This window comes from Sminthopsis crassicaudata, chromosome 2 (genome assembly GCF_048593235.1).
Source record: "Sminthopsis crassicaudata isolate SCR6 chromosome 2, ASM4859323v1, whole genome shotgun sequence".
NCBI classification, from domain to species: domain Eukaryota; kingdom Metazoa; phylum Chordata; class Mammalia; order Dasyuromorphia; family Dasyuridae; genus Sminthopsis; species Sminthopsis crassicaudata.
Window position 1 is genome coordinate 496295468 of NC_133618.1, and position 23841 is coordinate 496319308.

Genomic DNA, 23841 nt, shown 5'->3' on the forward strand with positions numbered 1-23841 from the left:
CTAACAAGCTGCTGGGAGATGTCTCAGAGGGAAGGAGTAGGAGGAAAAATAAAGAATGACATTCTATTCTATGATCCACTGGTTCCAGTCAATGGGAATCCAGGGCCATGGAATACCTCATGGGAGAAAGAATGAGTGCAGTTCCATGAGCCTGGAGATGAGAGTTTGGACAAATTTAAAACAGACATTTCTCACTTGACTTTCTTTCCTTCCTAACTCAGCCCTCATTGCAAGACTAAGAATCAGCAGACAAATTCTAGCCTTAATTCTGCCCCTAATTCATTGTATAATCTTGGCTAAGTCAAATTCTCTTTCTGGGAATCAGGTTCTTCATCTATAAAATGGGGACTTGGATCAATGGTTCTTAAGCTGGGGTCAGTAAACATACAAAAATCTGTATTTCAATATAATTTCCTTGGTAATCCTTTGCATTTTATTTTATGCATTTAAAAACACTATTTTAAGAAGTCCACAGGCTTCACCAGGCTTTCTAGAGGCGTCCATGACACATAATAAAAAAAAAGGCCAAAACCCCCTAAACAGGATGAACTTGAGGATCTTTTAAAAAGTACAAGGATCTACTTCCACCAAAACACCTGGCTCAGCTATCTCATTTCTATGGGTTCCAGACCCTTGACGACCATGTGAAGCATCTCCTATCAAACTGACATTAGTCTTGGAATGGAAAGCTGCCACCAAGGGGTGAAAAAGTGGGCAGCTTGGATTTAATAGGGCTACTCCCTCTGCAGGTATTTACTGCTGGTCCTAGGTCTGACATCACAGAAAGGATCTCAGTCTTCTAGCCCTGGATCTCTTGTTGGGTCTCATTCCAACTGAACTACCCACCCCCATTCTCTCCCTCCTCCACTAGCTCCAGTCAATCCCTGTCAAGCTGATTCAGCCAAGACAAGAATAGATAAAGCAAACAGATTGTAGACGTTGACTCACCCCCCCCCCCCACTGCAACTATAAGACAAGGGCCCTCTTTGGGAGTGAATTTAAGACAACCTCAAAGAGAAGACTGTTTGGAACCTACCTTTGTGTCCCAGTTTTCCAAGAGAGCAAAAATCTGACCTATCCTTTCCAAATCTAAGGCCATATCAAAAAAAGTCCAGTCCAAAATGGTACATCCTTCTAAACTACTTTCTACCTGCTTAGCCATCAGCTCACTGCCTAAGCAGTAGAATTTGTCCAGAAAGAAGTAGGTCAGAGTCCTTCCCCCATTAATGCAATGTGTCATAACTTTCTTCATCTGATGGCTGGATAAAGCTTCTTCTCAAGTCAACCAGAGAGAACCTGAAGATCAGAGAAAGAATAGACCCTAGCCCATTGATAGGGATTCATACTCCTTTAACTTGGCTTCCTCCAATCCCACAAAAGCCATGGAAGAATTCCTTTTCTACCTTGTGCTAATAGTACATAATGCTGGCTCAGATCTTGGACTCAAGCTCTTTTTCTTGGACTTACTCTTCACTTTTCCTGGAAGTTAGCTTCTGGTGGGGCTCAATTAGAGCTCACTGAGGCCTTGGAATGAATGAATAAATGACTATTTTAAGTGACTTCTGGGGAAAGGACTGAGAGCAGGGTCTTATTGAGGCCAAAATCATGAGGATCAAAGATCCAACATTCGTGGCTGGTATCTGCCTGAGAGGGATATGGGAAGTGCCAGGCAAGAAGTCACAAGACGCATGGCTTTGGGCTTTTCCCCTGGAGCCAGCAATCACGTTCACTGGAAGCAGCAGCATAGGATAGCTGCTAGACCTCAGATACTTACTAGCTCTGTGACTCTGACCAACTCACTTCACTTTCTTGGCTTCTAGCCCCTCATCTGTAAACAAGTAATAATACCCCAGGCAATCCCATGAACCTCAGAAAGCCAATTCCCCTTCCTGGCCTCAGTTTCCCCATCGGTAAGAAGAAGAAATTGAATTAGATGATCTCTATGGAGCCTTTCTGCTCTCTATGGCTCTAAGGGCTGAACCAGGAATCCTCAAAAACATAAGCCTCTTTTTTTTCAGAGCTCCAGATTTCTAAAGGCCTTCAGATCATTAATTACTAGGAAAGCCTGCAATTGATTGAACTTCAGCTAGTTGCTGAGGTATCTTCCTTAAGGGATTTGAGGCCTCAGTTTCAAAAAGAGCTTGGTGGAATGGAGAGGATAAAATGCAGGGGTGTTGGCTGTGTGGCAAAGCCAGGGTGGGAGGAAAACCTTTCAGAGGTTTGCATTTTAACAGGCTCCTGTTGCTTGTACTGGCTCTTTCTTCATAAAGGGAGCCAGTGACGGAGGGCCCAGCCTCTCCTGTGGTGTGTAAATAAACAGAGCAGGGTGGACTGAGGGAACGCTGCCTTAACCAGAGGCTATGCTGTTGGGTGCAAGCAGCTGACAAGTTCTAAACCAGGAGCCCTCAGGAACACAGGCTCCCTTCTTCAGAGCTCTGGACATAAAGGCTTCTTACACGGAGGGAATAAACTTCAACGCTGTCCCTGTCCAGCTCAGAATCAGCACAAGGGACATCTGATTCAGACGGGGGACTTCTGAGATGTAGCCTCTACCTTAGGAGACCTCAGAGTAGCAGCAAAGGCCCCACAGGACCCCAAGCACAGGCGGGATGACCACAAAGAAACTCTGTAGGATGAGATGATTTGCTTTTGAATTCAGAACTTTAAGTGAGAATTCACCATTGTGACATTCATGAGTTTATAGAGGGCAGGTTGCTGAGGGGAGAAGAGCCAGTTTACTGAGAGGGAAGCTCTGTAAGCAGGATATTTCCCCTCTCTTGTACTGAATATTTATTGAATCAATTTTATGTGTATATGTATGTATATATGTATATATGTAAAACATACATGTATACATAACATGCATGTGAATATTAAAAATAAATTGATGGAAGTTTGAAGGCAAGAATATCTCAAATACATACTGGTCACGGATGCTGGGCAAGTAGGTGGGACAGGGTATGGAGTGCCAGGCCTGGGGTTAGGAAGACCCATCTTCCTGAGTTCAAATCTAGCTGTGTGACTAGTTGTGTGACCCTGGACAAGTCACTTAACCCCATTTACCTAAGTTTCTTCACCTATAAAATGGGTCAGACAAGGAAATGGCAAACTCACTAACAGTATCTTTGCCAAGAAAGTCCCAAATGAGGTCACGAAGAATCAAACATGACTAATTAACAACAACAAATATCAATTAACTTCTCAACTAAGAGCGTAAGTTACACTAGGAGGGAGAATTCCCTATCCTAATGAAAACACAGATCTACTCCCTCTCCCTGTGTATCAAAGTTAAATAGAGGTTGATGTCCAAAACATGGAAAAAACAATTAGCAAAATCATTAATTGATGTTCCTTTTTCACTTTTATTGTCAACACCATCTACCAAAACCAAGGTCTGCCGGCTTCATTACAGACTGGTTCTAAATGGCATACAGTTTCAATTTCCCAGTGGGAACCCAGGATAAGACAGTACTTTCCTAGAATGCCACTGGCCATCCAATATGGCTTCTTTCTTAGGCTAACAAACATTCCTTTTTTCACAAGTACAGACTTGCTATTCTTGCCAATCAGTCTTTAGATGTGGAAGATTATCTTGTTTTTTCAAACTCACTCAGACACACTATTTTTTCCTTGGGGCACAGATAGAGAGAGTTATGATAACAGCTTCCCTGCAGCATCCTTAGAACTTATTGTTGAAAAAGGCAAAGTCAATTGTTGGAAACTTTTATAAGAACCAGCAGAGCTGGCTGAGTGAAGAAAGATGATGCAAGTAGAGTGACTAGGAATAGGGGTTGTCTTAGGCTGGCGGCAAGTCCTTTCTCTCCTTCAGGGACTTCACAAAAGTTAGACATTGCATTGATAGGGGAACTCAGTTCACCACACTCTCTGGGAGAGAGGAGTTAAGTAAGTGGGTATTAACATCCCTAATTTAAAAAAGAAGGTAACTCTCTAAAAGTCACACAGTGAAGAAGAAACAACAGGAAGGAGGATACAGGCCTCTCAGATCTCAGAAAGGCCTTTTTTTCTATAAGGTTCTCTAGGACAAACTACAACTATTAATTTTCTGTTAAACTGGGGTCATTGATGCCTATGTGAACTCCTCACAATAAATAAAAGTTACCTAGAACTTCCAAATACCGTATTTTTATAGGATAGAACTTCTGGGGCCCCACTTCAAGGGAATGTAACTATTCAAATTCTTTAAAAATCTTTGTTATTAAGGCCACAATCCCACAGCATGGACTTCCATGAGGTTTTGACATATATGCATGATGCTTTGGGTTCCCAAGAAATAAGGCATAGGAATTAATCTGGGTTGCCACTAAAATGGTTATTAATAAATGGAATTTTGATCCCCTCAGCAAAAAAGCAACCCAAACCACATCCTTCCTCCTAGTCTGTGGAAAACCAGACTCATAATCTCTCCCTTTCCCTTTAGTTCCAAGTTAGAGGGCTCCTTCTTCCACTGCTCCTCTGGGAGACTGTCTCCATTGGGAGCAGAGTCTGTCATGTCTGCTACTTTTGCATCCTGCTTCACAGCTGCCAAGACATCCCCCCAGGGAGCCTGGGGCTTGGGCTGGGGACCCTCTTTGTATTGGAAGGTGGGCTCCTTCTAGGGGTCCTGGCAACTTGACAAACCACAACTCTCTGGGGCCAAGGGGAGAGACTTTAGAATTAGATAGATTCCTTCTGAAAAAAAAAAAGTCCTCATTGTATTTCTCCATTTCTGTCTCCTCTGCTAGATTTTTCAGTATGGTTACAACAAGCACAGTCAAGTGAATTTTAGAGGGGGAAGAACTGAAGTCTAAGGCAGCATCAGAGAATTGCTCATCTGCAACATTCTCTTTCATCCCCGACTTTCACCCTACCCCTTGGCAAGAGAGGGCAATGATACTAAAGGAGTGATTCTGGAGGAAAAAGAAAGCCTTTTGTATGACAAGCTCCTCCTGGGATCTTTGCTCGAGAAGTGCTGTCATTTCCAGAGCTCTGCCACGTTTCACGCCTCAGCAGCTGAGTTTAACCTGGTGAAAAGTAGCCCTGGCCCAAGAGTAGGCAACCTTCACCACTGACTCAGTCCTTACCCTTGGGAAAGTCATTTAACTTCTTGTCAGGGCTCACTTTCCTCATCTATCAAGTTTATCTTCCTCTCTTCCCTCTCCTCCCCATGACCCCCAGCACAATGCCCTTCATATTTAATTCTTGCAAATAAGCTAGATTATTCCTAAGGCCCTTTGCCAGCTCCAATTCTGATTCTATGAAATATATCCACTACAAAGCAGACATGGGGCATCTGTCTTGACTCCTAGAAAAGGCTCGAGGGGACTTGATCAGATACTTCAAATATCTGGAAAGTGAGCTTTTAGAGGAGGGAGCCAATTTTTAGCATAGAGCGAGGATCCCCAGGGTGGGCTCTTTGAGGTTCCATACAAACTTGCATGATGTTTTCAGATCCCCGCCATGGTTTCTAGGCCTAGCAGATATGACTGGTTGTGAAAAAAAATTGGTTAAACTAGGAAGCATGTACACTTCCAAGGTGAATACCTGTAACAAGGCTAGAACTGATTGCTCTTTTCAGCATCAGCTCCCACAAGTCCTATATGTTTCTTGCCCGTTCTGCCAGGGCCCTGCCTATCCCAGCTCTAGAGGAGCAGAGACCAAGGCTGATACATGTGGTGTTCTTTTCAACTTTCCTCTCCACCCTGCTGGCTCCAGCAAACATTTGGAGACCAACCCCTCAGCCTGACCGGGTCGACTAAAGAGAAAGTCAGTCGGCTCAGGGGAGGCACCAATAGCCTTTGCAGCGGGGTAACTTTGGTGCTTCTTAATTATGCCCGAGATGTAGGTGGTCCCTTCACACAGCGGTTTTCCCAACTGCAGGAGATGTAGAAACCTGCCCGCAGCTGGCCAGGGGGATGTCTGGGATTCTCGTTAAAGAGAAAGCTGCAAAGAACAATTACTCAAACTGTCTCCCCTCTCTCCATGACAATGGTAGCAGACCTCCTGTCGATATAGGCTGGCTCCAGCCCAGGCCCTGACAGCTCGTCCCACTTAATGACTACCGGATTGCCTTATACAACCAACCCACTCTACCTCATTCTCTGCATCTGCAGATCCCCAAGGCGCCTTGCGTGGGCTGGCCCCTTGTAGGAGAGAAAGAGGAGAGAGTGTATTAAGTGTGGTGGCCCCTGCAGGACAGGTCTTGGGCAAAGCAATGCACCCCTGACCTAGAGGCGGGAGATGGCACTAGAAAAATGCAGTCCCATAATCGATCCTCCAATCTTAGAGTCTGGAAACTGGATTCTTATTCTCACTGTCAGGACTCAACCTTTAAGCAAGTTTTCTGAATCTGGATCTGTAAGTTTGCCAGAAACTTTTTTATCCAGCTTGGGGTGAGAAATAATGACTAAGAGATGACTGCAGGTATTTATTTGTTTGAGTGCAACCTTGCCACACTTTATAATAGTTGTCATAACTTAGAGCTCCTGTTGGGTCAGATACAAGGAAGACCACAGTAGTAGGACAGGAGCGAGTCGCCAATTAAAAACCCTACATTTTCTTTAAGGAAGCAGTGGACAACCACAGGTCTAGGGTGGTTTGATGAAGAAAGCCAGAGAAGTTATCTTTCTGCAAAACTGAATTGAATTGATGTATGGGCCAACCTTGAAGGCTTGGCAGAAGTGTGTCCCAGGATGCCCAAGGTCAGCGGTGATGCAATCACTGGACCCTCCGGCCCACCCTCAAAATGCATTTCTAAGATGTACTTGTGCACACATACACATACACACACAGAGACAGAGAGACACAGAGACAGAGAGACAAAAAGAGAGAGACAGAGACAGAGAGAAGAAATCTGCTCTTTGAGCAAGATACTTCCCCATGATGGGCCTGAATTTCCTTGTATATGAAATTGAGGGGAGCTGGACAAGATGATCTCTATAGTATCTTTCCAGCTCTAAAGCTAGGTTCCTGTGATCTTACTGCCCAAATATGGTTTGATCCTCCCAAAACTCCTCAAAGTCAGGACTAGGGTGTTATGAAATGCTATTTGGCAGATGAAGAAATTGAGCCTGAGAGGTTGTGTCATGTCCAGGGTCACACAACTCTGAGTGCCTTGTAGTTATCTCTTAGACATACTTTCTCACTCCCAGCTGGGAAAGAGGGGGGATTTCCTAGAAGATTTATAGATTCAGAGACTTGAAGACTCATGGGGGAGGGGATTTGAGGATCTTGCAGAGGGCTGAGACACACATTTTCAGGCTCTCTCCTGGGCAGTGGGAGGCTTCAATCCACACACTTGCCATCTTGTCTGGTCCAGTTGTCGGCAATATGGCCTGACTGCTGGACCAAGAAGAGAAGATGCAAGGAAACATTTCTCTCTGTTGTAGCTGCAGTCACCCACCTTTGGCAACCCACTGGGATTTATTGCTGGCCACGCTAACGTTCAGCTGTGGGACTCCATTGGTAGGAAGCTTTAATTGACTGGGACTCTTAGAACAATAAAAGGAGCCTTAGGATAGAACACCAAATTTCAGAGCTGGAAGGAACATTCAAAAGCATACAGCCCAACAGAAAGGATAGATAGAAACTGAAGCTTTAGTTCCCAGGAATAAGCTTAGAGATTAACAGACATATTGCAAGAATAGTCTAAAGTTCCCTAGCAAAACTGGGACCCAGGTCTTCTGATTCCAGTCTGAAGCACTCTATGACCTTAAAGATGCGTCTAGAATTCTGGTCCAAAAGTAGAGAAAGAATGATTCTGTTGAGCAGGGAGATGATTTGATTGATTAGATCATAGTCCAGTCAAAAGACAGACAGAACTGTAAGCTAGACAGAAGCAGATGCAGAGGCATATGATGCTTGCTCCTCCAAGCAACCCCCCAGACTTCCCTAGTCCAGGAATTCTTAACTTGGTGTCCTTGTGATAACTGTATTTCAATAGAATTGGTTTTATTTCTCGTCCTGCTCTGCACATTAAGCAAAGCTGCCTCCCACAAAGAAAAACTATTTTAATTCCTTCCTCTCCTCTTGTTCCCAAGCCCCCCCCCCCCCCCAGTAAGGGTTAGCCTATGTTCTCATACTTACGATAAGTCCATGAACTCCAGGTGGGCCTGGGGCACCCAGCTCTCCCTAAAAGTGAAACAAAGCCAACATAATTAGGGGCCCCAGATAAGGATGTCAGGGGATTGTAGCTCCAGTCCCATCCCCATGTGGGAATGGGATTTTCCTGAGTTAGACACAAGAGGGGATTCCCATACTAGCACTAGCTCCCACTCATATCTCTTCCAGTTCTGCAAAGCACATGATATACATTGTCTCATTTAGCTCTCACAATAACCCCTCTAGGTCTGAACTAAGATTAAGAGAGGTTAAATTGCCCAGACTACACAACAAATATTGTAGCTGGGTTTTGAACCCAGAATATTCTTGATTTCAAATTTAGCACTCATTCTTTAGGGTAGCCCTCACGGCCTCTCTAGACATGGTTTACTGGGTTATCCCCATGGTTCTGCAGGCATCTTTGTGGTGAGATGAAGGCAGTATTCTGCGGCAAAGCAGAGGAAAATCCTACTTAGGAAGGGTAAAACAGGAAAAGAAAGTAAAATTGAGCAAATGGCGGGGAGGGGGGGGGGAGCTTCCAATGACCTATGCTTGTGATAAAACAGATTTTATCCTGGCATTCAAGGCTCTTCACCTTCATCTCCCTCCATTCACTTGAACATGCTACAGTAGCCTGACTAGCCTCACTGTTCCACACATGCACGATGTCTGTGCCTTTGTTCAAGGCCCCCCCTGAACCCCAAATACACTTCTCTCGTCACCTATACTAATTGGACCCGCCCTCCAAAGTCCACAGCTCAGGCCCCATTCCAGACATGCAGATTTTCTTGACCATGACCTTCTACAGTATACAGATTTTTCCCACATAAAGTAAAGAGCCTGGCCCATGAGTGCCCTTTGTTGGGCCCACAGGGCAGTGGGTAGACCCCACATTAAGGCATGGAATCATAGATTATCAGAGACAATGAAGGGCACTGCTTCCTTCCCGCCTGGGATTTTCCCTCACAATTTAACCCCCCCCCCCCCCCGTGTGGCTCTAGGCAACTAATCCTCCCTCTCTCTGAGACTAGAAACCTCGGATGCTTAGCTGCAGAGAAAACTCATCCTCAGCTCTCCCTAAAGAGTCAATGAGATTAAAAGATTTCACTGAATTTTGTTTGCAGCATCTTCATGTCAGTCAACAGCAGGAAGGAAGTCAGACTGTCCCCTCAAATTCCCTGCTTTGGAAACAGGGATGGGAGTGGGAGGGAAGGCTGAGAACAAACAGCCATAGCTGAGCTTTCCAGGATCTCGGATAGTCACATCGGATAGTGACTATCTTGTCCGTTATCCTCTACAAATTTCCTCATTACTTGTCCCAACTGTGCTTGTAACCTCAGAAGGGTAAAGACAAGGGAATAGCATTTATTAAGTACTTATCATGGGCCAGGTACTGCACAAAACCCTTTACAGATATTATCTCATTTGATCCTCATAACAACACTAGGAGGAAGGTGCTATTATTCTACTTTACAGTTAGAGAAACTGAGGCAGACATTAAGTGACTTGTCCAAGTTAGTAAGTTCATGAGGCAGGATTTGAATTCAGGTTTTCTAGACTCCAAGGCAAGCCTACTATCCACAATGGAATGACTATTAGACATTCCATCGGTGTGTGTGTGTTTCAGCCTTGGTTCTATCACTAACTTACCAAGGGATGTAGAATTTTATTAGACCTCAGTTTCTTGAACTACAAAATGGATATAAAAATACTTGCCCAGCCTATCTCACAAGATTTGTGGGGGCTGAATGAAATAATAGATCTAAACTTTGAAAAGTATAAAGGTGTCATACAAAGGTAAGGTATGAATAATCTCATCATGGATCCAGCCATTCTGGAGAGCAATTTGGAACTGTGCTCAAAAAAGTTATCAAACTGTGCACTCCCTTTGACCCAGCAGTGTTACTGTTGGGTTTATATCCCAAAGAGATCTTAAAGAAGGGAAAGGGACCTGTATGTGCCAAAATGTTTGTGGCAGCCCTTTTCATAGTGGCTAGAAGCTGGAAGATGAATGGATGTCCATCAATTGGAGAATGGTTGGGTAAATTATGGTATATGAAGGTTATGGAATATTATTGTTCTGTAAGAAATGACCAGCAGGAGGAATACAGAGAGGCTTGGAGAGACTTACATGAACTGATGCTGAATGAAACGAGCATTATACACGGCAACAACAAGATTATGTGATAATTCTGATGGACGGGGATCTCTTCAACATTGAGATGATTCAAACTAGTTCCACTTGTTCAGTAATGAAGAGAGCCATTTACAGCCACTCACTCTCTGTTGTTGTTTGCTTGCATTTTGTTTTCTTTCCCAGTTTTTTCCCTTATTTATCTGATTTTTCTTGTGCAGCATGATAACTGTATTAATATGTATGCATATACTGGATTTAATATATATTTTAACACATTTAATATGTATTGGACTACTTGCCATCTAGAGGAGGGGGTGGGAGGAAGGAGGAGATAATTTGGAACAGAAGGCTTTGCAAAGGTCAATGTGGAAAAATTATCCATGTATGTTTTGTAAATAAAAAGCTTTAAAAAAAAAAAAAAGAAGAATGCCACCACAATGAATAACTTTGATTTCAATTTAGCTATCTTTGATGTAATATCCATTAGTAGGGACAGCCTGATGGTTGGCTCAGTAAGCTTACAGACCAGTACAATTCCAGTTCTTCTGCATACAGACCAGAAAAGAAATGTTATTCCTATTGTTTGGAAAGGAAAAGTAAAGTTTATAAAAATGAATGAACTTGTCCAGGATCTTCCTAGAATCAGGACTAGAACTCAAGTCTCAGGACTTTCAGTTTAATGCTCTATTGCAAATTATACCATATATATGAGAAGTTCCTTGGGGGAAGCTCCTCTAACAAAACAAGATACTTTTAAAATTATTTATTCTTGTCTAAATATGGGACATTTTTAGGGGTGCTAATTGTGATTCTTCATTGCAGACATATTACAGCTAACAATTAATGGAACTTTATGGGAGGAGGGAAAGGGTAAAGCAAAAGCCAGCCAAAATGGGCACAGCTGGGTACAGCTGTTTGGGATAGGAAGCAAAGCAACAGCTTTATCTCAAAGCTTCCTCAGGAAGGAAATGAAGAACGGTCAATATGTGTTGCACATAGGCCCACGCTGAGATCCTGACACTTCTCATCCCTCACAGCATCCAGCTCTGGAATCTCTTGAGTATTCATTCTAGTCCAAAGGCCTAGTTTGCCTGTCCAAAAAAACAGGAAGCACTTGAAGAAGGGTCTCAAACCCTGGAGCAGACTGACCTGACTCTGCAGTTAACAATTCTGCAGCCAAAAATCCCAAACCAAACTTGAACATCTTTCTGCACTTGGACGATTCCAATTATTTGTAAACTTTATAAACAAGGGAGGATTTCCTCCCCACCACCTTCTTCTTATAGAAAGGGGTGCTTTCCCTGTAGTTCAAGTGGCTAAAAGCCTCTTGCTTCTATTCAACACCCACCATTGACCATAAATATTTAGAGAGTGTTCCCAGCAGCATTAGCCCCCCAGCTCAGGGAGCAACCACAATTCTGTGTCCTCTGGGATAGAAATTCTTTACTTTGCAAAGGCACGGATGTTCCAGAATCCAGGTCAGATTCTCCCAGAGGGCAAGCCAGGAATCTTCCTATAAGCTAGAGTGAGAAACCAATGTTCTCCCCACACTCTACTCTCTTGGCAGGGAGGAAGCACCAGAGGCTAGAACTCTAGACACCCTGCACCTGGCCTTCTTTCTGGTCAATGACAGGTCAACCCTAGTGAAGCAATTTGATTTTTCCAGCTTAGAAGAGACCTTGGGAATCATATAATCCAGCCCACTCCAACAAATAAAGAAGGAAACAGTCCTAGAAAGCGGACATGATTTGCTCAGCATCATACAGGGAATGGCAATTGGAAACCTAGACCTCCTTGTCCCTTGAACCATTCTTCCTCCCCTTTATGTCTGTAACTCATGCAGTGGATAGAAAAGTATCCACAGAGCCAAGAAGAATTGAATTAAAATCCGGTCTCAGATATCTACTAGTTGGACAGATCACTTAACTTCTTTCTGCCTCAATATCCTCAGCTGTAAAATGGGGATAATAATAGCCTCTCCTTCTCAATTGTTTTGAGGATCAAATGATACGATATTTATAAAAGTGCTTAGCACAGTGTCTGGCACACAGTAAGCATTTAAAAATGTTTGTTCTCTTCCCTTCCTTTGATCTGACCATACCTTTAATGGCATAGACAAGGCTTTCAAGGTAGGTACACAAAACTTGCTGGAAAAGATTTCATTTTTTTCTCAATTCCAGTCTAGTTTCTTTTAGTTCATGGATGTAGATCACAGGCCACAGAAATTTTTTCTAATAGTAATGTAGTCAATCTGGAACTGGGCCCCAAGATAAATGGGAATGAAGAGAGAAGACTTAGAAAATAGGGAGTTATAAAAACTTTGGATTTCCTTGTTAGACTCTAAATCAAACAATGGGGAATTAACAGTACATGACAGAGAGGCCTCAAATCAATAAATATACTTCTCTCCTTGCCTCCCTGATCCAGAAGCAGATAATTCACCTCCACTCCATAATCAACTCCCCCTCCTTATCTCAGAGCTCTTTCTACATTGTCTCGGAATACTTACAGGGTTGCCATCCAATCCGGGGGGCCCTCTTTCACCAAAGTCACCAGGAAATCCCTAAAAGGATGAGAGAAAGAGGAAAATTAAGTAAAAAATGAACATAGACATCGCATTACTACAGATTTCATCAGCACAGTGTCCTGGCAAGAAGTAGCCATAGACTAATTGCAACACAAGAATGAACTGCCATTTTATTCCTACATCTTTATTGCAAAGCTTAGAATGCCTCATCTCATCCTGCCTGAAAGAGGAGACGCTATTCATACATTTTAGAGAATTTAAAAATTTCATTGTAACATCCTAAATCACAGGATCCTGACTCAAACCCAAGCCCACTTCTTCCTATTTGTACAACTTTATAGGCAAAGCCACTTAACTTGGTTTCCTATAAAAGGAAAGGATTAGACTAGGCAATTTTAAAAGGCCCTTCCAGCTCTAGATTTGTAATCTGGTGATCCTATGAAATTAAAAAAGCCTGACAGGTCAACCTACCAATTTTTTTCCCATCAATTTTTTTAAAAGTTACTATTTTATTTTCCCCCCACTTGCATGTAAAAAACATTTTTACCACTCTTTTTTTTTTTCAAAAGGTTTGAGTTCCATATTTTCTCCTCCCCTTTCTTTCCCTCCTCATTGAGAAAATAAGCAATTTGATAGAGAACCCTCTAATTTTACAATCAAGGAAGCTAAGATCCAAGAATCACAACTGGTTAACAGTAGAGCTATATCTAGAACCTTTTCTGGACTACCAGTCCAGAGTTCTAAGAATTTAATTTTAAATCTTTGGCCACATACAAGAAATTCTGGGGAATCATAGGTTCATAGATGAAAGCTGGAATGGATCTTGAAGCCATCAAATTCAATCACCTCATTTTATAGATGAGGTAACTGAATAGGATGTCAATGGTATCAAACTCAAACAGAAAGGGGTTACTAAATGCTACATAAGGATCCCTAACTTAGAAAATAACAAATCAACATTATCTTTGTTTTGCTGCAGAAAATAACAAATTAATGTTATCTTTGTTTTGATGCAGTTTTAATTATTTTGTTGTCTTTCCCAATCGTATTTTAGTTCCCCTCATCCAGGAATGTTATGTACTGTAGGTTAAGTCACTTGCCCAAGGTCACACATTCAGAATCTGGCAGAATTGGAATCCACATCTTCTAACTCCACAACCAGGTCTGTGTATTGCCTGTTCTCGCAGGAGGTCTCATTAACTCAATACTGATCAGTCCTGGGCATTTTGCCCAGCCTAATAAGACCCTAAAACTAGAGTGTGACTCATGTGTATAAAATGTGTCAAGGAGGAAAAGGAACTCACCGAAGAAGCTCTGGAGTTTAGGGGTATTGCCAAGGGGGGAGGTCTTGGTTCTGGCAAGGCCTATGGCCCTGAATTAGAGCTTCTTCTATGGAAAGAAGCCAGGCCTTTGAACCAAGTGGACCATGTCAAACATGGGAAGCCCCACTGGAGTGAGGGGACAATTTTCTTCTGACTTCAAAAGGGAGACGGAGGACCCGTTTGGGGCTAAGTGAAACCCAATATTTTCCCCTTCTTGAATTTAAACCATTGTTTTCCAGGGGAATTTAATAAAAACAAACCACATGTTTTTCTAACTAAGCAAAAGCCTGAACTACTCAAACAATAAAGATTCATGTTGGAGAGTAATTCAGACCCTGATTTCTAGGGCTTCTAGAGAAATAAAATAAATACATTAAATCCAAACTTTTAAGAGGACTGAGAATGAAAGAACTAAGAACTTGAAATGTTGGTGTTTCCATCTGTCCGATTTCCCCTTAACCAAACTCATTTCTGCCTCAACCGAATACCTTCTTCTTTAGGATCCTGTCTGGAATCAATGGAAGGGGATTGGGGGTGAAATCCATGCCCCATAACTAATACCCCAATCACCTCCCAACTGCCCTTCAGAAAGCTGAAGCCATAAGAAAGGATGGTACCAAGTCTCTGTTCCTGGTTATTACATAAGCATCAATCATTGAGGTTAGCAAAGCACTTCAGCTTTTGCAAACATTAAATTCATCGGACTCTGCCCTAGATCATGGAAGAGGAATTCAGCAGAAGACCATCACATATGGGAAGAAAAGTAATGAGCAAATATGGAACTAAAAAGGCACTAAATTGAACATGGACACGGACTCAGTAATACTACTATTAAGCATATTGACAAGGATCAGCAGTACCACTACTAAGCATATACCCATAAGGAAATCAGAACCATCAGGGAATATCCCATATATGCAAAAATATTGCAGCTCTTATTATAATAGTAAAAAACCAAAAGGAAAGGGTGTGTGTAATGACTGAGCAATGCTTGAACAAATCATAGTATATGGATATAAAGGAATATTATCGTGCCATTTATTGCTTTTCAATTATGTCAATTATGACCCCACTTGGGTTTGTCTTAGCAGAGATATTAGAGTGGTTTGCATTTCCTTTTCCAGCTCCTTTTACAGATGAGAAAACTGATGCAAATAGGATTAAGTGACCTTACCCAGGGTCACACAATTAGTAAGTATCTGAGTCCAGATTTGAATTCAGGAAGGCTCAGTACTCTATCCATTGTACCATCTAGCCAGCCCATTATTGTGCCATAAGAAATAATAAATATGAAGAATTCAGGGAATCCTAGAAAGACTTATATGAACTGATAAAGATGAGAAAAAGGAGGAACCAGAAAAAATGTACATAATGACTGTAATGCAAAGGAAAATAATTTTGGAAGACTTCAGAACTGTGATGCATGCTTAAATTAGTTAAATTAATTAGTTAAATTAATGATAATAATAATAATATAACCAGGTCCCTATTAGTTCAAATACTGGATTCCCTGAAGTGGTCATATGTTTATAAATCTGTACTATTTGAAGTTATAATTGTCTCAAATATGGTCATTGGTTCAGTCCAATGAAAATATGCAGGACATTTCCTAATTGTAACAACAACAGGCATTTATATAGTGCTTTAAGTGTTGCAATATATTCTACAGATATTATGTTATTATGCCCTCACAACAATTCTGGGAGGTAGGTGCTATTGTTATCTCCATTTTGCAGATGAGGAAACTAAAAGTGACAGGTAAACTGATGTTCTTGAGGTCACAGCTATTAAGTGTTTGAGGTAAGATTGGAACTCAGGTCATCCAATCTACTTTTTCTGTGTCAAGTAAGCCACCATGTATCAGCAAAAAGGTGATGGGTAGTAGTTGAGGAATTAAGCCTTACATTTTCAGACTTGGCCAATGGGTTGATTTGTTTTTCTGGACTCTACTTTCTTTTTGTGACAAGGGAGAGTTCCATTTTGGGAGGCAGGCAGGAAGTCACTGTGAAGTGAAAGTGACTTAAAAAAAGACTTTTTTTAAAAAAGAAAGCACATGATGATTGATTCAACCTTGGCCCTGACTCATCCCATTTCAAGTTCTGCTTCTCTGCCTCAATTTATATCCTAAGCAGGCAGTAAGGTACAGTGGTCAGAGCATTAGATTTTTTTTTTTAAGTTAAAGGCTTTGGATTCAAACTGAGGCTTTGCTATTTACTATGACACCTCCTCTCTAAGCCTTAGTTTCCTTATCTACAAAATGTAAATGGTTGGAATAGAAGTCCTCTAAGTTTCCCTCCAGCTTCATATTGATTCTTTGAGCCCTGTATGCATATTATCTACAAGTTCCATTGGATGGGGACTTGGGAGCCTGACTTTCAGTCATAGTTGTGTTACTGGTTAGCTGTGCGACCTTAGTTAAATTGATCCCTTTTCCATGCCTCAGTTTCTGTAAATATTTACCTATAAATAAATTGTCTGTAAATAAAAAGCAGCATATATAGTGACCTGAGTCTGACTCTGGTCTCCGAAGAATCACTTAATTTCTTCAGCTATAAAATGGTACAGTTGGATTTGTTGGCCTTTTAAGTCCCATCCTGTTAATTATCCAAAGTTGGTAGATGGGAGAAGCTTTAGACTCTCTCTAAATTCAAGATTTTAGGGCTTCTCAGGTTCGGTTAGGTAAATACCTCTTCCTCAGACTAAGCTCAGCCCCAAAGCTGATATGGAAAGAGGGAGGGAAAGAAAAGGCCAGAGCAGAGTGTCCCAGAATCAGCTCTGAGAATCTGGAGGAAAATGAAAGGACAGCCTCATTTGGTGCAGGTTCAGCCCCCTTCTCCTGACATGGGGCTGGCAGCCACTGAAAGAATTATGAATGGGCTCCTGGGGGAGGGCCGCAACAGGAACACTCTGGTGCTGGCACAGCTAACAGAACTATTTCTCCTGCAGCAGCTAACATGCCTTGTTGGGTCCCTCTTGGCTTCGGGGAAGAATGAGCTTGTGAGCAATTCTCCCCAAGGATAGGCGGGGCTGCAGGAAGATGGAGGTCAAAGTCATTGGCCCATGGCCTTCCTGGGGAAGGCTCCTGCTTTGCTAGAGGTGATCCTCCTCAGCCTGTCCTAGAGGGCCTGGGATGCTGATAACAGAAAGGTGACAGAGAAAAAAGGACCAACCTCTCCTCCTCCAAGGTCTAACAGGTGCAACCATTATCAATCCCATCTGCTGAAGAAAGGTGAGGAGCCAAAGAGCAGTATTTTCCTTCAAATCCCAACTAACACCTCACTTTCTACAAGAAAGTTTTCCTGATCCCCTTTAATGTATGACTTTCCTTGGTTGATTAATTTCAATGTACTCTTAAATTCATATATCTCGTTTGCATGTAAATACCATATATTATCTTCTTCATTTGACTGTGAGTTCCTTGAAAGGAGGGACCGCCTTTTGCATTTATTCCCAGTGCCCAGCACATTGTGGGTCTTAATAAATTCTTATTGACTGCCTGTCTGCCTAGTCCTGTTTTGGTAATGTTATTTCCCATCTCACTTCCTTCTGCCCTTGTAAAATTCCCTACTGCCTCCAACTAAGACACAAAGTCAATAAATGTCAGTTAGACAAAATCTTAGAACACAAAATTTCAGAGCTAGAAGAAATCTTAGAGGTCCCCAGTCCAGTCCCTTAATTTTTACAGATGAGGAAGTTAAGAATCAGAAATGATGGCTTGAGTTGGGCTCTGAGTCCCATCTCCACATCGCCCAAGTGCCCAGAGCCCTTTAAGTAGAGGTCACTTAAGAGGAGACCATTCATTCATTCATCAAGCATTTACTAAATGCCTACTATTTGCCAGACTTTGGGTAGTTCTGCATATGTAAAGGCAAAAATGGTGTTTGTCTTAAGGGGCTCACATAATAAGAACACAGATGAGCAAATGCAGAATATATACAAACTAAATACACTATAATAGTGGAGGGCTTTGCATAATTGAAGCAATGCCAAGACAAGGCTTCGTATTTCACAGGCCTCATGGCACCAAGGGAATACTTAAGTTGCTGGGGTCCCAAGGGACCACCATGGTTCAGGGGATTGGAGTGAACAAGGATAGCTCACAGCCCCTCCCACAAAGATACATAGAACCAGAAGAAGAAAAAGTGGAAAAAGGTGGGGGGGGGAATAGAATGAGTGAGACAAAGACTTCCCTACATGCTGAAATAATAAAAGTAGGCTTCCTGAGCCACAGGGAATTGCTGCACTTGATTCACATATGGTGAAGGCCTAGCCCTTACTGTTGCTTGCTGTCAGGAGGCACCCCAATAAACTAGAGAATGAAGAATGATAACAATTCTCCCACAATTTCTGTGAAGCCTCCCCTGATTACTACAGCTCACTGTGACCTCTGTATTCTTTGAACCCCTGTGGTATTTATATAGCTTGGGACACACAGGAGTATCTACCTCCTATAGGAAACCTTCCTTTATCTGCTTCAGTTGCTGGTGTCTCCCATTTCCCTCCCCCAAATAATCATGTATATTGTATATGTTTTGTCCACATGTAAACATATACTCCTTTTCTCACCTACAGAATGAAAGCAGCATGAGGGCAAAGACCCATCATATCCTAGAGCCCAGCACAATGCCTGACACTTAGAAGATGCTTAATAAATAATTGATTGATTAATTCTTTAGTTGCTTCCTAAGCAAGATTCTAAACTCCTGGAGAACAGGAACCTCAGGTTTTATACTTATTTGTCTTCCTTAAAGCCTAAAGAATAGTGAGAAGGAAACTGTAATTTATCAATAAATACTACGAATCTTACCATGTTAGAACTAGAAGGGGTCTTGATATTTTCTAGCCTAGTTCTTAACCTGGAGTGTTTGAACTTGTTGTTTTTTTTTTTTTTAATACTTTGATATCATATTTCAATACAATTGGTTTCCTTGTAATTTTGTATATTATATTTCATGCATTTATAAATATCATTGCTCTAAAGAGTCCATGATACACACACACAAATTAAGAACCTCTATTCTAGCTTAACTCTCTTACTTTACAGACAGGGAAGTGAGGTCCAGAAAAGGAAAATTATTTGCCCAAAGTCAAGGAGCCAATTAATGTCAGAGCCAGGAGTAGAACCCAGACCTCCTGACATTCAGTGCAGTTCTCTTTCCATTATGTCATGCTTGTTAAATTGAATTACTGAACTCCCTCCACCCCCACTATCTGGCCCAACACTCCAAACACACTAAAATCCAGGCAAAGGGCTCAAGCTTCCTGCTTTTCTCTGCTAGTTCAGTTCCCCAAGTTAATGGAAAGAAGACTGCAATTCTCTAAACATTATCAGCTCAAAGCTGTTGACTTTGTCAGAGATGCCCATGCCCTTATTCTAGGCTAAAACATTCCAGGCAGCCACAATCAGGAAGATACTGGGAGACGGCCAACTCTAAAAACAGCATAGGCCAGGGAACAAGTGAAAGAGACCTCAAGTGGTAGAGGGCAGGGAGGGGTTAAGGGATAATCCCAATTGCTTTCCAGAGTTCTTCTATAGAGGAAGTTTGCAACCTCAGCAATTTCTGACCACTGGCAGGATTACACAACCTCCCTCAAGCAGGCCAGGGGATCCCTTGGGTGACTAGGGAAATGGTAGTTCCGAAGGCACCAGGCCCCTGCTGCTCCCTCCATGCCAAGGCAATGTGTTCTGTCCTGGGCACACACCCCCAGTTACCCAACCTTTCTCTTTGGTCCATGCAATCCAACAAGGGGTAAATGAGGGAAGTTATGAAAGTCTGCCAAATTCCAGAGTCCCTTTCAGGACAATGGGGCCTATGGGGCCTAGTCAAGAGACTGGAGGAAGGAAAGGCACCCATTTCTCTTCTTCCTCCTCCAGGGAGAGAAGGGCATGCATGATACTGCTGCATCTTGCAGACAGCTACACAGGGTCTAGGAATAGGATTCTGAACTCTCATGTAATACATCTGGTCTGGCAGGAGGCCCAGGGGCCGCTCTGGGGACAGCCATAGTCAGTTATGACCCAATTCCTGGCCCTTGCCTGATGCTGGGAAAAGCAGCAGAATGTAGGTTCCTCCACCATCTCAGCCAGGACACTGGACCACTGCAAACAGAAACAGAAGCAATGGCTTCTAGCAGAGAAAGGGACGATAAGAAAAATCGGGTCCCCCTAGACCCTGAAGATCAAAGGTTCACCCAGCGGTGACAATATTGAAGATTTTGCTACTTTCCCAGCTCATAAAATCAAATGATACACCAAGTCCCAGGACAGCTGACCTTTTCAGACCTCAAGACTCTGAGCTGAGCAAGAGTTAAATTCACCCTCATGCTTTAGGGGACATGTGTGCATCTGTCTGTCTGAGTGTAACTTATGTCCATGAATGTGTGAAAGAACATCTGGATTTGTTTAAAATCTTTTCTCGCAAGAGTTAAGGAAGGAGCCTGGCACAGACACTCCAGAGAATTCTAGCAGGTCTTATGCCAATCATATCCTGATCCAGAAATAAGATTTTATTTTCCTGTTGGCTCAAGATGGGCCATTCAAAGCCCCTAGGCTCGCCGGCCCCACCTGCAACAAAGGATCCTGGGCCAAAGTGGGGTATACCAAATGAGTCATTGCCTATGAGTTCCCCCAGCAGGGGTGAAGATCTTGCCTAAACTTTCTCAGGTAGGCGTGAAAGCAAAATGTGGTGCAGAGGAAAGGAACAAGATATTCCAGATGATAATATTGGAGATGTCATGACAAAGAAGGCAGATAAAACTGCATGGATGAATGGGGGTCAGTCCATATAAGAATTAGGAAATATATGCTCTGGTCAGCATGACCCCTAGTCTTTTTAACAGCTAGGAAGCCTGATTCCACTCTACATCTAGTCTGACTACAGAGGCAAGGGTATTCCAAGGAGGGGAAAAACTCTTCTCTGGGTCTGTGTCCACCCTCTCCTTCCACCTCCACTATTCTCCCCTCATTAACAGAAATGCCTGAGCAGCCCAGAAGAAGACATATGACCTAGTCTGATGCTCCTCTGGCCCATCTCCCAGCTTGGCCGTGCGCATCTGGCCTGGGTGCTCAAGGCGCCTGAGTGGTCATACCTTACTAATACAGAAGCAGCTTCTGGGCTTGACACAGGCAGTCTGGCTGGCCCCACCCATAATCAGCAGTGGATTAACACCACACCAAGCAAGGCTGAGGGGTTTGATGTAATTGGTCCACTTGGATTCCTGCAATCTCAATGATGCTTAATAGTGGTGATGGAACAACACACATGCATTGTAAAGCCTTCCTATGTCAGACTAACATGAAAAGAGATTGCATTCAGAGTAAGCAAATATCTACATTTGGTGAAAGTTACATTAGGGACATTCATGCTTTTGTAGTCACTAGTATTTTTTTTTTCCTAAAGGAAATGAGTTTTACTGCTTTTTAAAAAAGCATTCTATAGGAAATGGAACTGAGCTAACCAAAGTGTTATGTTAAGTTCCTTCAGAGACCTCCATATATGGGCAGTTTAAGACAATTTTAAATTAAGTTATCAACTGTTCTCGTAAAGTAAAGGTGCTTCCAGCAAACAGCTTCAGTAGGTTTATATTCCTTCCCTCCATCTCCACTTCTACAATCCTCTATTTTGCCAAATTAAACTTACCAAGATCAAATGTAAACTCTAGCCTTCTTTTTATTAGAATGATCACAACATTGGAAATAATGGAATATCTCCTCTTTTACTGTAGATTCATTGTCCCCCTTCCCACTACTCATATAGGCTTTGTTCCAGTTCAAGCCCTCATGGGCTTCTCATCTGTACTACTGTAATAAGCTGCTAATTGTTCTTCCTCTTTTCCACCTCTCCACTCTCCAATCCAGCTTTCGTATGTTTTAATGCCACCAAAACACAAGCTAGACTATTCCTTTCTCCAACACACTCCTTCCCCAACTAAAAAATCTTCACCATATTAACTCAACGAAAAATTATAGTCTAACATTTAAGAAATCCCTAGCTTAATACTTATCATTCTAGTCTTATTATAAACACTTTTCTTCCCATGCAAATTTGCCTATTACTTCCTCCCATTCCAGCAGTTACCCTCCTTGCCTTTTCCTAGGCAGCCTCATGTGTCTGTAATACTACCCCCTCTTTGGCCACAGAGTTCCTAGCATCCCTCAATCTCCCTTTCCATACTTCTTGTGATTACCTGACCTTGCTCTGCATGTACTTTGTGTGCATTCCTCATTGTGCACATTGTATCCTGAGTCCCTTTCCTCCAAACTCAATAGAACAAAAGAAAAAAACTATTTTGGGGTTTGTATCCTTACTTTGCACAAGGTAGCTACTTGATAAATATTGGATAGATTGAGTTGAATCAGGTCAAATCCCCCAAATATTTCCTTTTTCTGTTCCTGAGCATATTTTAAATTCTTTTATCTTAGGAACATATGACTGTCTTGCATCCTTAAGTGAGCACACCATTCTTTACTTTATCCCTTCTACTCCAATGCCATCTTTCTGGCACAAAATTTTCAGGTGTCTGTTCAGGCAACATTTAGAAATCACAGCAGAGAGAGGAAGACATGGCAGAGCAGATAGAAAGCTGGCTTCAAGTGCCTCCTCCAAAACATCCTAGTTTTGTGATCCTGAGCAAATTACAACCTGCTTGGTGCTTTTAAAGATTCTCTAGGTCATCTTCTGTGTCATTTACCCCATCTTTTCTGGAACACTGCCATCACACTAGACCAGGCTTCTCATCTCCATGCCGGACCATAGCCTCCTACCATAGTGTCTCTGCTTCAAGTCTCTTTCCCTTCTATTTAACATATGTATCAGTGCTGGATTAATCTTCTATATGTCTAGTTCTAATCACTGGCTTGCTCAAAATATCTAATGCTTGGCTTTCAATGATCTATAATAAAATGTCTCATTTTGGCATTCAAAATCTTTATTTCTCACCATTTTCAGTATGATTTCCATCCTTCAGTCAAACTGCTTATTTAATATGCCCTGTGCTTTCCTGATCCCCCTAGAATGCTTTCCCCAAAATCTTTATCTACTGAAATCCTATCTGTCCTTCAATATCCAGATCAAATGCTATCTTTTCTATAATGCCATTTTCCCTTACTACTTCAGTCAGAAATCTTCCATACCATAAAAGTATCTAAAAACAAGCATCATATGCAATGGCAAAACACTAGAACCTCTTTCAGTAAATATGGAATAAAGCAAAAATACCCATTCTCTCTATTATTATTTCATATAGTTCTGGAAATGCTAGCAACAGCAATAACACAAGAGAAAAGAATTAAAAGAGTAATGATAGTAAAGAAGAGATAAAACTATCCTTTATTTGTTGATGATATGAGAGTTTTCTTGCAAAACTTCAATCAACAAAAATACTAATTGAGACAATTATCAACTTCAGCAAAGTTGTAAGCTGTAAAATAAATCCTCAAAAATCAACAGCATTTCTATATAATAATAACAAACCACAAACAATAATAACAGAGAAATCTCATCCCAAATAATTACAAAATGCACAAAATATCAGAGGATCAACCTCTCAAAGAACAGAAAAGACTTACAGACTCAATTACAAAGCACTCCTTAAAGAAATAAAGAACAACCTAATTAGTCGGAGGTATCTTCAGGGCTCATGGCAAGGCCATGATAATAGAATAAAAATGACAATGCTACCAAAATTAATTCATATATTTAATGCCATATAATCAAATTACCAAGGACAAACTTTACAGAACTTGATAAAATACTAAC

At 41.9% G+C, this 23841-nt stretch overlaps 1 protein-coding gene across 3 annotated transcripts in view; it reads right to left on the minus strand.

Annotated features, from left to right (window-relative positions):
- COL27A1 (collagen type XXVII alpha 1 chain) overlaps window positions 1-23841 on the minus strand; it is a 234859-nt gene that overhangs the window by 118692 nt on the left and 92326 nt on the right. For all 3 annotated transcript variants that reach the window (XM_074293625.1, XM_074293624.1, XM_074293623.1), the window contains exons 13-14: window positions 12744-12797; window positions 8083-8127 (exon numbers count right to left, since the gene is read on the minus strand). In XM_074293625.1, the coding sequence (XP_074149726.1) occupies window positions 8083-8127; window positions 12744-12797 (99 nt within the window). The remainder of the gene's footprint in view (window positions 1-8082; window positions 8128-12743; window positions 12798-23841) is intronic.